Source organism: Hibiscus syriacus, unplaced genomic scaffold (genome assembly GCF_006381635.1).
Source record: "Hibiscus syriacus cultivar Baekdansim isolate YM2019G1 unplaced genomic scaffold, ASM638163v2 tig00005856_pilon, whole genome shotgun sequence".
Classification (NCBI taxonomy): Eukaryota; Viridiplantae; Streptophyta; class Magnoliopsida; order Malvales; family Malvaceae; genus Hibiscus; species Hibiscus syriacus.
In genome coordinates this window covers 530,650-542,951 of record NW_024062067.1, presented here as the reverse complement: position 1 = coordinate 542,951, position 12,302 = coordinate 530,650, and the positions used below count along the sequence as shown (strand labels likewise).

The following is a 12,302-nucleotide window of genomic DNA, read 5'->3' as shown; positions in this document are numbered from 1 at the left end:
CCACTCCACACTAGAGGGCAAGGTGGAAAAAATCAGCTCATATGAGTGAAGACATCAATCCAAAGGAGATACCAAATGTCAAGTGCGAAGATCCAATCATAACAAAAAAAAAGAAAAAAAACAAATGAAAAAACAAAGAGAAAATAAAAAAGAGAAACAAGAACCAAGGAAAAAGTGAAGAAAAAAATAAGACAAGACACATATGCAAAGATTCTCTCTATTCAAATGACGCATCGATATTCAAATTAGGAGATTGATCAAGCATAATCATTCCAAAATCACTTCACTCGAAGATCATGGAACATCCAGAGAAAATCAAAAGGCCGATGACCGGAGGGGATTTTTTTTCGAAACTTACTTTTTAGATCTACGGAACCCCGATGCTATTTTGTGAAAATCGTTCGGACGTATAGAAAGAGGAGGGGAAGAGCTTTAAAAAATTCAATTTTTTTATATTTTATTTTTTTCCTTACTATTATTATTATATATACTTCATTATTATTATTATATTTTATATATTATATTTTTTTTATTTTTTTTATTTATTATTTTTTTTAAAATATTTTATTTATATGTATATTCATTATATATTTTTATCTTATTTTATTTCATTTATCTACCACTATTATATTTTTTCTCTCTCTATTATTTATCTATACATATTACTATTATATATATATATATACATTTTTTCCATTTATTATTTTATTTGTTGCAAATATTATATTAATTATTATATATATATACATATATATACATGTATTTTATTTATTATTCTTATACTCTTCTATTTTTATTTTCTTTTATTACTCTTTACTTATTTATTTTTTCCTCCATTTCATTTTTTTATTCATTATTTTTTTTATTTTTTATCTTCTTTACATTTGTTTTATTTATTTGTATTTTCTTCTTCTTATTTTATTTATTTATTATGTATATATTATTATCATTATTTTTTTCATTTTATTTTTCTTATCGTATTCATTTTTATCTTCACTCTTTTTTTTATTCCTTTATTTCGGTCTTTTTTTATTTTCTTTATTCTATTTATTTTCATTTTTTATCTAACACGTTTCTTGACTCTCTTAAGGGTACACCTTTAAAACTATCTAAGGTAAGTAATTGAGATCATATTTTTACCTTTTAATTTTAAATTATAATTTTTTTAATTTAAGACAACTGGAAATTGCGTAATACCGAAAGGGTAGTTCAAGTGTGCTAACCCTTCCTTGACTGTAACTGACTCCCGAATCCGACACATCTTTGGAAAGACGCAGATCAGGTAAGAAATAGGGTATCTTATCAACCCATTTGTTTTAAAATAAATTATCGGTGGCGACTCCAATTCGTTTAATCCAAATCGAAGCCCAATTTTGGGGCCCAACCGAAAGACGATTCCGACAGTTATAAAACAATAACGTTAGTGATCAATTTATTACTTTTGAAATTTTAGTAGGGAAAACGAAAACTTATTCAAATATTAGAGACCATTTATGTAGTTAACCCTTAAACAAATGATGTAACATATAATATATTCATAACCCAACAGGTTGATACTGTACAGGCTGTTATACCTTTAGATTTTCTATGGAAGTCTCATCTTTATTTCCATTTCTTCGTCTATAAACCTAAAGAATTGTGATCTCTTGATATGAACTCTCATACACTCATGTGATCATCATCAATCAAATTTATTCAACCTATCAACCCATAAATATTCATTATTCTAAGCACGACACTAACACTAAAATTCTATACAGAAATAACTATGCAGTGTTAGAGGGGAAAAAAACTCTCTATTTCTCTACTGTTCATCGTCTTCAACTCACTGAACAATTATCTATGATTTTTTTATCCAAACTGAAAAAGATAATATGAAAAAAATAACGACAACCTTCTTACTAACGTCAAAATCAAAATCTGAAGGTTCATTTCATACCCAGTTGGATAGATGTCATTGTAATCTCACACCAATTTTTTCCTTCAAAAGTTTATGCAGCCGCCTTTCTTATCCAGAACATGATTGCCAAGTTTCGTCTCGTTATCGCAAGTGAAAAGGAAAGAATGAGCAGATTCAATGCCCTTAAGAAGGTATAACCCCACCCCCACCACCCAAAACTCGGTAAATGACAGATGTAGATTAGTGGCATGTACTGTCAGCAACGTGATATTTGCAGACATCTATAATTTAAGAAGTGTCTCCGTACAAAGGCACAGTATATGGCCCACACCACCTGCTGTTTCACAATGAAGCTTCCAATCTGTAGCCTGTAGGCTAAACTGTTGATGACTAGTTATGCTATTGACTACATTTTCGATGAACCAGTAGTATACAACTGCGTCCATGTTACAAATTAGGTCACCACTTTACATATACAACCAAAAAAATAAATAAATAAATAAACGATATACTGTTACAATATTAAAAAAGAAATAAAAATATTATCCTACCAACTTCATCTTTTCCAAGCAACAAAGTCCCCATTTTGTCGCCATATATTCTTCCCCCTTCCGACTAGCCTTGTGTTAAAATATGCAATCGCTTGATTCTACCAGAATGGAAGAAGGGTTCATGCAACAATTTTTACTTAATTCCAGTAGCATTTCGGATGGAGTGGAAAACGATATTTTTATCCTACTGCTATTTACAATAACCCTGAAAGAGGTCTTGTTCTTGGCGGGGTGCCTGGTGTTTGAAATTTTAGTTGTGAATTTTCAAACCAAGGATCCTGAGTGTACCTCGGGTTCGGTCTCACTGCATTCCCACTCTGTCCTAAATACTGATAAGTTGGATGAGGAGGAGAAAGATAACTCGTGTGTGATTGACCATGTCTTAAGGGACTTGAAGGAGGAGATACAGGCAAAGATGTGATTGTTCTTGCATTATCTCTGTGCATAAATACATGGTTGGCAACTTACATTAGAACATCATGCATGTATTTTAAGCAAAGAAAAATGAAGGAAAATATGTTAAGGTTGTTAGTACCTTGGACTCCTCGATGCTCTCGAAGTTGGAGTCATTCCTCCCATTCCATAATCTCCGTCGAATGATAGGATATTATTTCTCTTCGACTGCATTTCTAATATAGGCTGCTCAAAGAGTTAAGATAACAACAGAAATTTAGCTTAAATCCAGCTTTAGTTATAAGAAAACTTCAAGTACAAGATAATGGTTTAGAAATGTCAAAAACAAATCCTGCTCAAGTGTCGAGCATCGCTTTGAAAAGTGCAGCTATTTGTTGAATTGAAATGTCAAAAAGAAAATTGCATAAAACAATAAAAGTTCAAAAATTGCACAACATAATAATTCCATCTAGGTTTCTATTTGAGCAGTATCTAAGTCCAAAAACGACATGCTTTTTATATTAAAACCCAAGAAGCTGAAGTTGTTCTTTTAAGTATTTTCTAAATCAGTTCAGAATGCACTAGTGAAGTCTACGTTAAATGTATGCAAGTCAAAGTCTATTCAATAGGAGTAATAAAAATTATCTTAAGAATATATACCGGAGTGCGGCTTCCATCAAAAGTGTAAGGAAATGCATCCTTGGTTATGCTTATGTTAGCAACTCTTGTTGCTTGGTCAAGAATGAAGGGGTGATCTAGCAGTTGTAAGGCAGTAAATGTATGCAAGTCAAAGTCTATGCAATAGGAGTAATAAAAATCATCTTAAGAATATATACCGGAGTGCGGCTTCCATCAAAAGTGTAAGGAAATGCATCCTTGGTTATGCTTATGTTAGCAACTCTTGTTGTTGCTTGGTCACGAATGAAGGGGTGATCTAGCAGTTGTAAGGCAGTAGGCCGTGCTGATGGGTCTCGTTGCAAGCAAAGCCTAATGAAACTTTTTGCTTCATTAGAAAGGTGAACAGGAATCTCAGGCATATCTTTGCTGTTTCCGATCTTAAATATTGCAGCCACCTGTTGAATCCAGAAATATCAAAAGGATTACTCCTCAGCTCAGAGCGAGCCAGAAAAATATATTACTATCTGAGAGATGTTGGGAATTAGTGTGTCGCACCCCTTCATACCGACTCCATGGTGGTTTTGATGTTGCCATTTCAAGAATAGCACAGCCCAAGCTCCAGATATCCACTGCAAGGTTGTAGCCATTTGTGTTCATTACAACCTGAGATAAAAAAGTATACACAACTGGTCATACCATGGAGAACCGGAGTGTGGAAAAAATAATTAGCACTATGAAAGCAGTTAACAAGTTTATGACAAGAGAGACAGGGAGTGATTCAGTGATCATATAGTTGAGATAGAGGAAAAGCGATACCTCAGGTGCCATCCAATAAGGACTTCCCTTGAACGAAAGCATTGTACCACAAGCTGTTATCTGTATCAGAAAGAATGAAAATTAGTGGTCTGTCCTGATCACTAACTGGGGAAAAGAAAGATGCTAGAAAGGTGGGAGAAAAGATGGTTTTCGGTCTTAATTTTCAGCCTATAGACAGGGAGAAAAAGGAGGCAGGTTTCTAGTTTTAATTCACTAGCCGTCATTTTCAGTTTTGATTTGAAGGTATCTAATTTGTTAAATTTACAACAACAATCTTATATTTTTCAGCCTGAAAACTACATTCAGTTTTGAAAAAGGAAGAAAATAAAAAATAAGAAAATATCAGCTTTCAAGTTAAGTTGGGGTTTAAGGGATCATCTAAAGGAAAAAAATTCTACAGAAAACACAATTTTCTTTACAACAAAATCAGCATCCTATCAGAGTTGTTTAGTAGATAGTTAACATCATAGCCACAACTGTTTTCTGAGAGATATTGAAGCTTAAGGAATACAACTACAACCATCATCACCAATATGAGATTAGGTAACATACATGTTTTGCCATTCCAAAGTCTGCCAACTTGATTTCACCATTAGGATCCACTAGTATGTTTGCCCCTTTTATGTCTCTGCGATACAAAACTCACAGCTTTAACACATAAGATACAGCTGAAACCTCTGTAAAACATACAACTAAGATCCATAAATAGAATTACATTCAAGTACCTGTGAACCGTATTTCTTCTATGTAAGTAAGCAAGCCCAGAAAGAATTTGTCTTGTATAGTTTTGAATAACAGGTTCCTTGAAGGAACCATATTCTTGAAGCAACTTGTGGATTGAACCACCAGAGACATATTCCAAGTAAACAGAGAGTGTTTCTTCACCCTGCAAAATGGCAGTTAGATTTACCATGAAGTAAGGTCGTTTTAATTGGTACAGGAGAAGGATTCCAATAATCATTTTCCCTTCCCGTCTGTTATGCAAGTAAATCATTTGCATGTTAATACGTCGAAAGCTGTATACAGAACTATACCAGATCACTTCCGTGGTATCGAACAATGTTTGGATGAGATAGCTGACTCAGCAAATTTATCTCCTGTTTACATTAAAAAAGGATTAGAAACCAAACGTGGTAACTTGTAAGTGGTTTCAATATCAACTGGTACAAAGATAATGAAAAGTTAAATCAGACAGATGTTTGTACTTTGAATAATATTGTACTCAGAGAGAACCGGACAAAACTATTACCTGGTTCAGTTGCTTGAGGCATTCTTTTGATGTCTGATCATCAGAAACAAACCTGACTTCTTTTATTGCACACATCTGCCCGCTTTCACTGGCAAACATGGATATACAATAGTTGGAGAAGCTTAATAGGGAAAAAAACTATAAACAAACTTGATCTAAATATTTGGAATCTGAAGTAATAATGCTCAATAAATATCTTTGATATGTTGCATATTAGCAGAATGCATGATAACAGCTATTTATTTTCACTGATAAATTCTCTCTTTTAAGCATTATAACTCTTACAACCTCACAGAAAGCAAGTCCTACCTATTAAATCCAAGATAAACATGTCCAAAAGTTCCCCTCCCTAATAGTCTCCCTTTACGCCATTTGGATAGATTGCAAGGCGAGTTCTGAGTCACTCCACAAGTTCTTGTGCTAGACAAGGCAGAAGGGCTGGTTGGAGAACCTGGTGGAAGAGGCAACTTATGACACATAGATTTACCATCTTCCTTCTTCCCCGTTGGAGAATCGAGACTCACACCGGAGAGTCGATGATGAAGAGGCGATGTTGGGCTGGTTGGCCCTCTTGACCTCAGACCAGGGCTTGTCGACCCCCGGTTGCTTCTAGTGTCACCTTGGCCTCTCGTATCAATATATGACCTGTATTTCAGTGTATTACAGAAATCCTTTTATCTCTTGTCCGCAAAGCTAAATACCATATAACAATTCTGTACTTTTGGCTCGTTATAGACTTATGCTGTATTGCTTATAGGTCTCTAAATCCAACGCTATATCAATCAAGAATTACCTTCCTTTTGCAAACACAGTAGTAAAGAATTTGCAAAAAATATAGTTACAATGCAAAAACGAAGAAAATGGTATGACCTTCCAGGGGGAAATGTAAAATAGTCCTAAATTCAGTGAAATAAAAAGTATCAGATGTTGAGAAAATAAAGTATAAATCATGTATTCTGATTCTAACTGAAAGAAGGGGAAATGAAGACCCAAAACCAACGTAAACAAACTCTGGCAACAAAATAATAATAATAATAATAATAATAATAATAATAATAATAATAATAATAATAAGAGAGAGAATTTCAGTTCCAAAAGCTGAAAAAAATTAGCCGATGGCAGAACCAAATGAATATTCTGATATAATTACGAGGAAAAATAATGCAATCATCAAACTGAGCTGACTCCCAAGAAAAGAGAGAGAACAAAGGTTTTTAAAATAATTAATCAAAAATGCTTTCTACTCAAAAAAATGTAACTGCTCCCATTAATTCAGAATAATAATAATAAACTATTTTTTTCTCAAATAGAGGGAAAAAACCTGTAAGCAAGGAATTGAACCGGATCATTTGCAATCTGATTATCTTCGGAAGAACCAGAAGAGCTAAAACTACAAACTGAAGACGACCCAGATCCCAAACCAACAACAAGATCACTCAACACAGATGGTCTAGGCAAAGGAATCCCTCTCTTCTCCCCTGAATCCGAATCGAAACCCGAAAACCCAGAAGATCCGCAGCCGGAAACACCGCCACCAAAATCCCTGCTCGCGCGTGGCGAATTACGGGTGGAAAAAACAAAACCTCCTCCATCATCGAGCCCCTTCGGATAGTTGCTGTTGCTCTTGTTCTTCCTATCATCCAGCGTCGCCGCTGCTTCTTTTATTCTCCCACCACCGGCGGCTACAGCAACGCCGGCTTTATTGGGTGAAGACTTGATTAATCCATCGGAGCCGTCACTGGGAGTTAGATTCCGTGAACTGTCTTCCTTGCTCTTACTCGACCTTTTACCCCACCAACCAGGCATGGTTCTTGTTTGAAGAAGAAGAAGAAGAAGAAGAAGAAGAAGAAAAGTTGTGATTTGTGAAAGAAATGGGGGGTTTTATATGGAGATGAGGAAACTAAGAGGAAATAGAGAGAAGAGAGAGGAGAAAGAGAAGGCAAAGTTTTTTTATTATTATTTAAAATTAATTAATTAAAATTGTGGGGAGTGGGGCACAGCTACAGTGAGAAACAGGCAAGGGATGGATTTGGGACGGCCGGAGGTGGTTGGATAAAATGGGTGGGGATGACGTGGCTTCTTTTTAGTATTTCATTTTCATTTTAATTAATAAATAAAATAGTGAAAAAGGCATCAGTGTAGTTAGGGATGGCAATGGGTCGGGTCGGGTCGGGTTTTTGGGCCACCCGACCCGACCCGAGAAGAAATGGTTTTTCACCCGTGACCCGACCCGACTCGAACCGAATATATGACTTAGAAACCCGACCCGACCCGACCCGAAATAATAATAATAAAAATTTTATTCAATGAAAACAGTGACTTAATTGAAAAAAATTATATATGGAGGGACATTATTGTAATTATCCCTAAATATATAGGATAAAATTATATATATTTTTCGGGTCGGGTCGGGTCGGATTTTTTTCACCCTAAACCCGACCCGACCTGACCCGAACAGTACATTTAAAAAAACCCGACCCGACCCGAACCCGAAATTTTTTTAAAAAAATCCGACCCGATCGGGTCGGGTCGGGTCGAAACCCGTCGGATTCGGGTTGAGTTGCCATCCCTAAGTGTAGCTCTTGTGTGTGTATGAATAGGATTGGTTTTTAGCTAGATTTTTTCTTCTTTTTTTCACTCTTCTTAATGGAACCATTAATTGGTATTAATGATGATTTAACTATCAATTTATTAACATAACATACTTATTATTTTTTTACTATTTAATTATTTCTTTATAATAAATAGTTTGACATTAATTATATCATTTTAATTATTTTAATTTTATTCTTTTATTTGTCAAACTAAGCCAATTGTAATATAACAATAATGACATATTTAAATTTAGGCTTAAGTGTTACTTTTGTCTCTATAGTAGATCAAATTTATCATTTTCGTCCTTATCGTATTTTTGCATAATTTAGTCCTCAAAGTTGTTTAATTGCATCATTCTATACCATTTTCCTAACTTACAACTCTAAATTATAACCCCTAAGTTAGTGTTTAGAGGTAATATGGTTATGGTTTAGAGTTTAGACTTTATAATTTAGTGTTTTAAGTTAGGGGTAGGGTTATAGAATGATGTAAATGAGTAATTTCAGGGGTTAAATCGATGTAAAAATACGATAGGGGTGAAAGTGATAAATTAAATCTACTACGAGGATAAATTAAATCTACTACGAGGGCAAAAGTTATATTTTTACCTTAAATTTACCATAATTATCTTATCCTTATCTATCATGAAATCAATTTAAAAAAATTGAATGTTGATATTAATTTTATAATATTTTAATATTTTAGACTACTTGATAAAAATAATAAAACAATTGATACCAACATTTCAATAAAAATAAAATAACACTATTTTCGCCTTATTGGGGCTAAAATTTAACAAAAACAAGTTCAAGGATAAAAAGAATATAAAAAAAATTAAGGACTAGAATGATTAAATTGATAAAGCTAAAGGACCAAATAACTATTTTACCCAATAAAGACCAGCTTTACAAATGTCGGTACACATTTTCCTTACTTTTTACTTATAATTTCAAACAAATAAAATAACGATGAGAAAAATATTTTAAGAAATGATAGCAAACATATTTTTCTATAGATGAAGACGCTGACTGAATTTTAAGAAAAGTTATAAATTATTAGCATGCATGATTCAACTCATCTGTTTATTTTTTTAAAAAAGAAAACAATCAGCATATTTGTAATTTTTAAATTTTTTATTATTTTAGATTCATTTTACTTTAGGTTACTGTTAATGGAAGCCAAACCGAATTAGTGTTTTTTTTAAATGTGGCTTCGTTGCAGTTCAATTTTTATTTAAAAAAAGGAAGAAATTCAAAATAATTCTTTGGGGTTTTTTTCATAATAAAGGAGGTCTCGTTTCTAATAAAGTAATTAATTTTATACTGATGATGATTGATAATCATCAATCTTTTTTGTTCAATGATAATCAAATTAAGTTTAAACAAAGTATATTAATAATTAAAGCAATACTTTTACTTTTTTTTTATTTTAATTAATCTAGAGTAATTATAAAATAATATATATTTAAAAACTTTTATTATTTTATAATCAATAATGCTTTTACAAATATTATTTTATCGTCACGCCAGACCATTCATATTTCCCTATTTTAGAAATATTGTTATTATAAAATTGAATTATTTTCTTTTGATGGAAATGAAATTATCCAAAACAAAAGCACCCAGCTTTCCAACTCCATTGAGCCAAGTGGCAAGAAAAATTACAGTGTTGGAAGTTGAAAAAATTATACTATTTTTTGAATAGGGGTTAAAATATAAATTTATCATTATATTAAATTAAAATTTTATAAAATTTAATATTCATTGATCGAGTAATTAAAGATATTTATAATCTCCTATTTTATATGAACTTGAACTCGTCGATATTTATTTTGAGAATATAAATAACTCTCTGCTTAATAAAAGTACAATTTTAAGAAATGTATAAAAGGATTGGCCTCTAATACGTCCCTGTTTACAACTGATAAGCATCAATTAATCTCATGTATGTAAATATAATTATAGTTTGTACTATTCACTTTTCAAAGGGGTAATATATATATATATATGTGTGTGTGATAAATTGATAATGAATAAAAAACTTAGTGATAAAAATTTTAATATTTCTTAAATGATTTTTTAAATTTTAGAAAATAATACTTATTACTAAAATTCATAAATTTAATCCATAAAATTTGGGACCAGAAAAGGATAATGATTGAATGAGAAGGTTCATGATCATGCGGTAAAAGAAAGAAGAAAAGGACAATCTTCATGGATTATTGTGCTTTTTTTTTCCCCGACTACAAAAAGCAGATGGAAGGGCAAACGGACTACACACGTACTTAAATATTAAAGACAAATGGAAGGTGTTCCAGCTATTGAAAGCGTGTGTGGTTTGGTGCCCTACATTTGTTCTGGGTATCCACTTCCCCTGGGAAAATACCTTCTATTCTGTATGTTTCATCTTTTTAAGTAGTTTAGGACCATCACTTAATTAATAAAATTTAAACTATGAGAGCGTAATCAGTTACAAAATTGGTATGAGAGTTCAATGGTTTTTTATGAGAATTTACTTTACCATTAGACCTAAAAAATAGTTAATTATGTAAGATGATTTTTTTAGATAAAGTGTTAATGATAAATATGTCAAAAATATATGGGTGAAATTCGAATCCGAAACTATTAACGTTGGGAGGAATGGGATTACTAGTTTTTCTTTTTAAATAGTTTGAGGAGATTATAATGTAGTATATGTTCAGAATTTTCTTTAACTTATTAACAATACACACTCCACAAATACATATGCTTAAATTCAAGTACCTCTAAAAAAATAATATTACTTTTTTTTAATCAATTTGGGGCTATTCAAATATGTTAACGAATATAATCTTAACAAAAATCATCAACATACCTTCACCAAGGTCCATGGATAATAATAACTTTAAGTCCTAAACCTGGCTCCAAGTTTAAAAAATTAAGAAGGCTCTTTTTGTTCACACCTAAGTTGACAATATAGTGAATAGGTTGCATTTGAAGCATCCTGTGGGTTAATAGTTTAGGTTCTTAAAAGATTCTTTTGCCTATAGACACATTGTTTGTTAAAACCGTGATCTTGTTTGATTTAAATTGGTTGTGGAACGAGTATGCTCCATCTTTTTAATAGTATGAGGTAATTATAAGATAATATTTATTTAGAATCTTTCTTAACTATTGACAATGCACACATGCCCCGCAAACGTAAATGTTAGAACCCGAGTCTTCTAGAAAAAACAACACTCTCTTTTACTATTGATTTCACTCGAGGAGTTCAAATATTCTAATTTATATTATAAGAATTTTGGGCAGGATATATTTTCTTTTTTAGTATTCTCTTAAGTTCGTGACAATTCTTCTTAACCATGATATCTTTAAGATTTGAAACTCTAATCTTAATATGATTTATTAGAATATGTGATGGATATTCTGGAAGATCTGTATTAATATGATTTAATACAAAAGGAAGTGCAAAGTATTTGCCTGCCGATCAAACTTTGTAATTTGTGTATATTTTGTTGTTTATGAAAAATCAAATACGTACTTCCTCCAGTAATATTAGGGTTCCAATGTTGGGATAAAATAATAATTAAGAGGTTAAAAAATCTGATTAATAGATACGTTTGAAAATAATGGCTACCTAGTCTATCGGATAGTCTACAGGCTTCATATTGCACAAGTTGGACAGTGTGCAGTGTCCGTTTTACATTAAGAAATTGGAACTTGTACGGATTGTTTTGACAAATTATTGTATCAAACAAGTGACCTAGCCTCAAATGCAGTGGGTGGGCATGCCACCAGTTTCAATCCAGGTCAACCACTTAAATACACATTATTCTCCCAGATCCACCAAAAATATACAAATAAAATGGATTTAATTTTGAGGAGAATAATACCCTTTTACCATTGATATTATTCAATGAGTACATATATCACAGTATACTTAAAATAAAATTATTGATGTTTAATGAATTTTTATGATAAGTATATATAAACTAAAACAAGGCATACATTCAATAAATAAATTATTAAATAAATTAAATCGTTATATGAATTATACAAAATATGATATAACATGAAAAATAATATAAGTATTTATTATATAAATATAAATAAATTATCAAAACATATAAATATAAAAGCAGTAACTTGCAACTTGGCAAGTCATAGATAGATCATGTAAAAGAACACGAGGTTATTGTATA

The 12,302-nt window shown here is 31.9% G+C and overlaps 1 protein-coding gene across 2 annotated transcripts; it reads right to left on the bottom strand.

Annotated features, from left to right (window-relative positions):
- Positions 1-2,151: 2,151 nt before the first annotated feature.
- Positions 2,152-7,412, bottom strand: LOC120199978 (mitogen-activated protein kinase kinase kinase 3-like). 2 transcript variants are annotated; one of them, XM_039200930.1, is made up of 11 exons: positions 6,849-7,412; positions 5,837-6,178; positions 5,528-5,615; positions 5,313-5,375; positions 5,004-5,164; positions 4,831-4,906; positions 4,279-4,338; positions 4,018-4,125; positions 3,681-3,917; positions 2,987-3,090; positions 2,152-2,889 (listed from the first exon to the last, which is right to left on the bottom strand). In XM_039200930.1, the coding sequence occupies exons 1-11, from the start codon at positions 7,331-7,333 to the stop codon at positions 2,646-2,648; spliced, it is 1,968 nt and encodes a 655-aa protein (XP_039056861.1). In that variant the 5' UTR covers positions 7,334-7,412; the 3' UTR covers positions 2,152-2,645. The 2 variants fall into 2 exon arrangements, with proteins under 2 accessions (XP_039056861.1, XP_039056862.1); XM_039200931.1 differs by having other exon boundaries at positions 5,837-6,172; positions 6,849-7,411.
- Between the last annotated feature and the right edge of the window lie 4,890 nt (positions 7,413-12,302).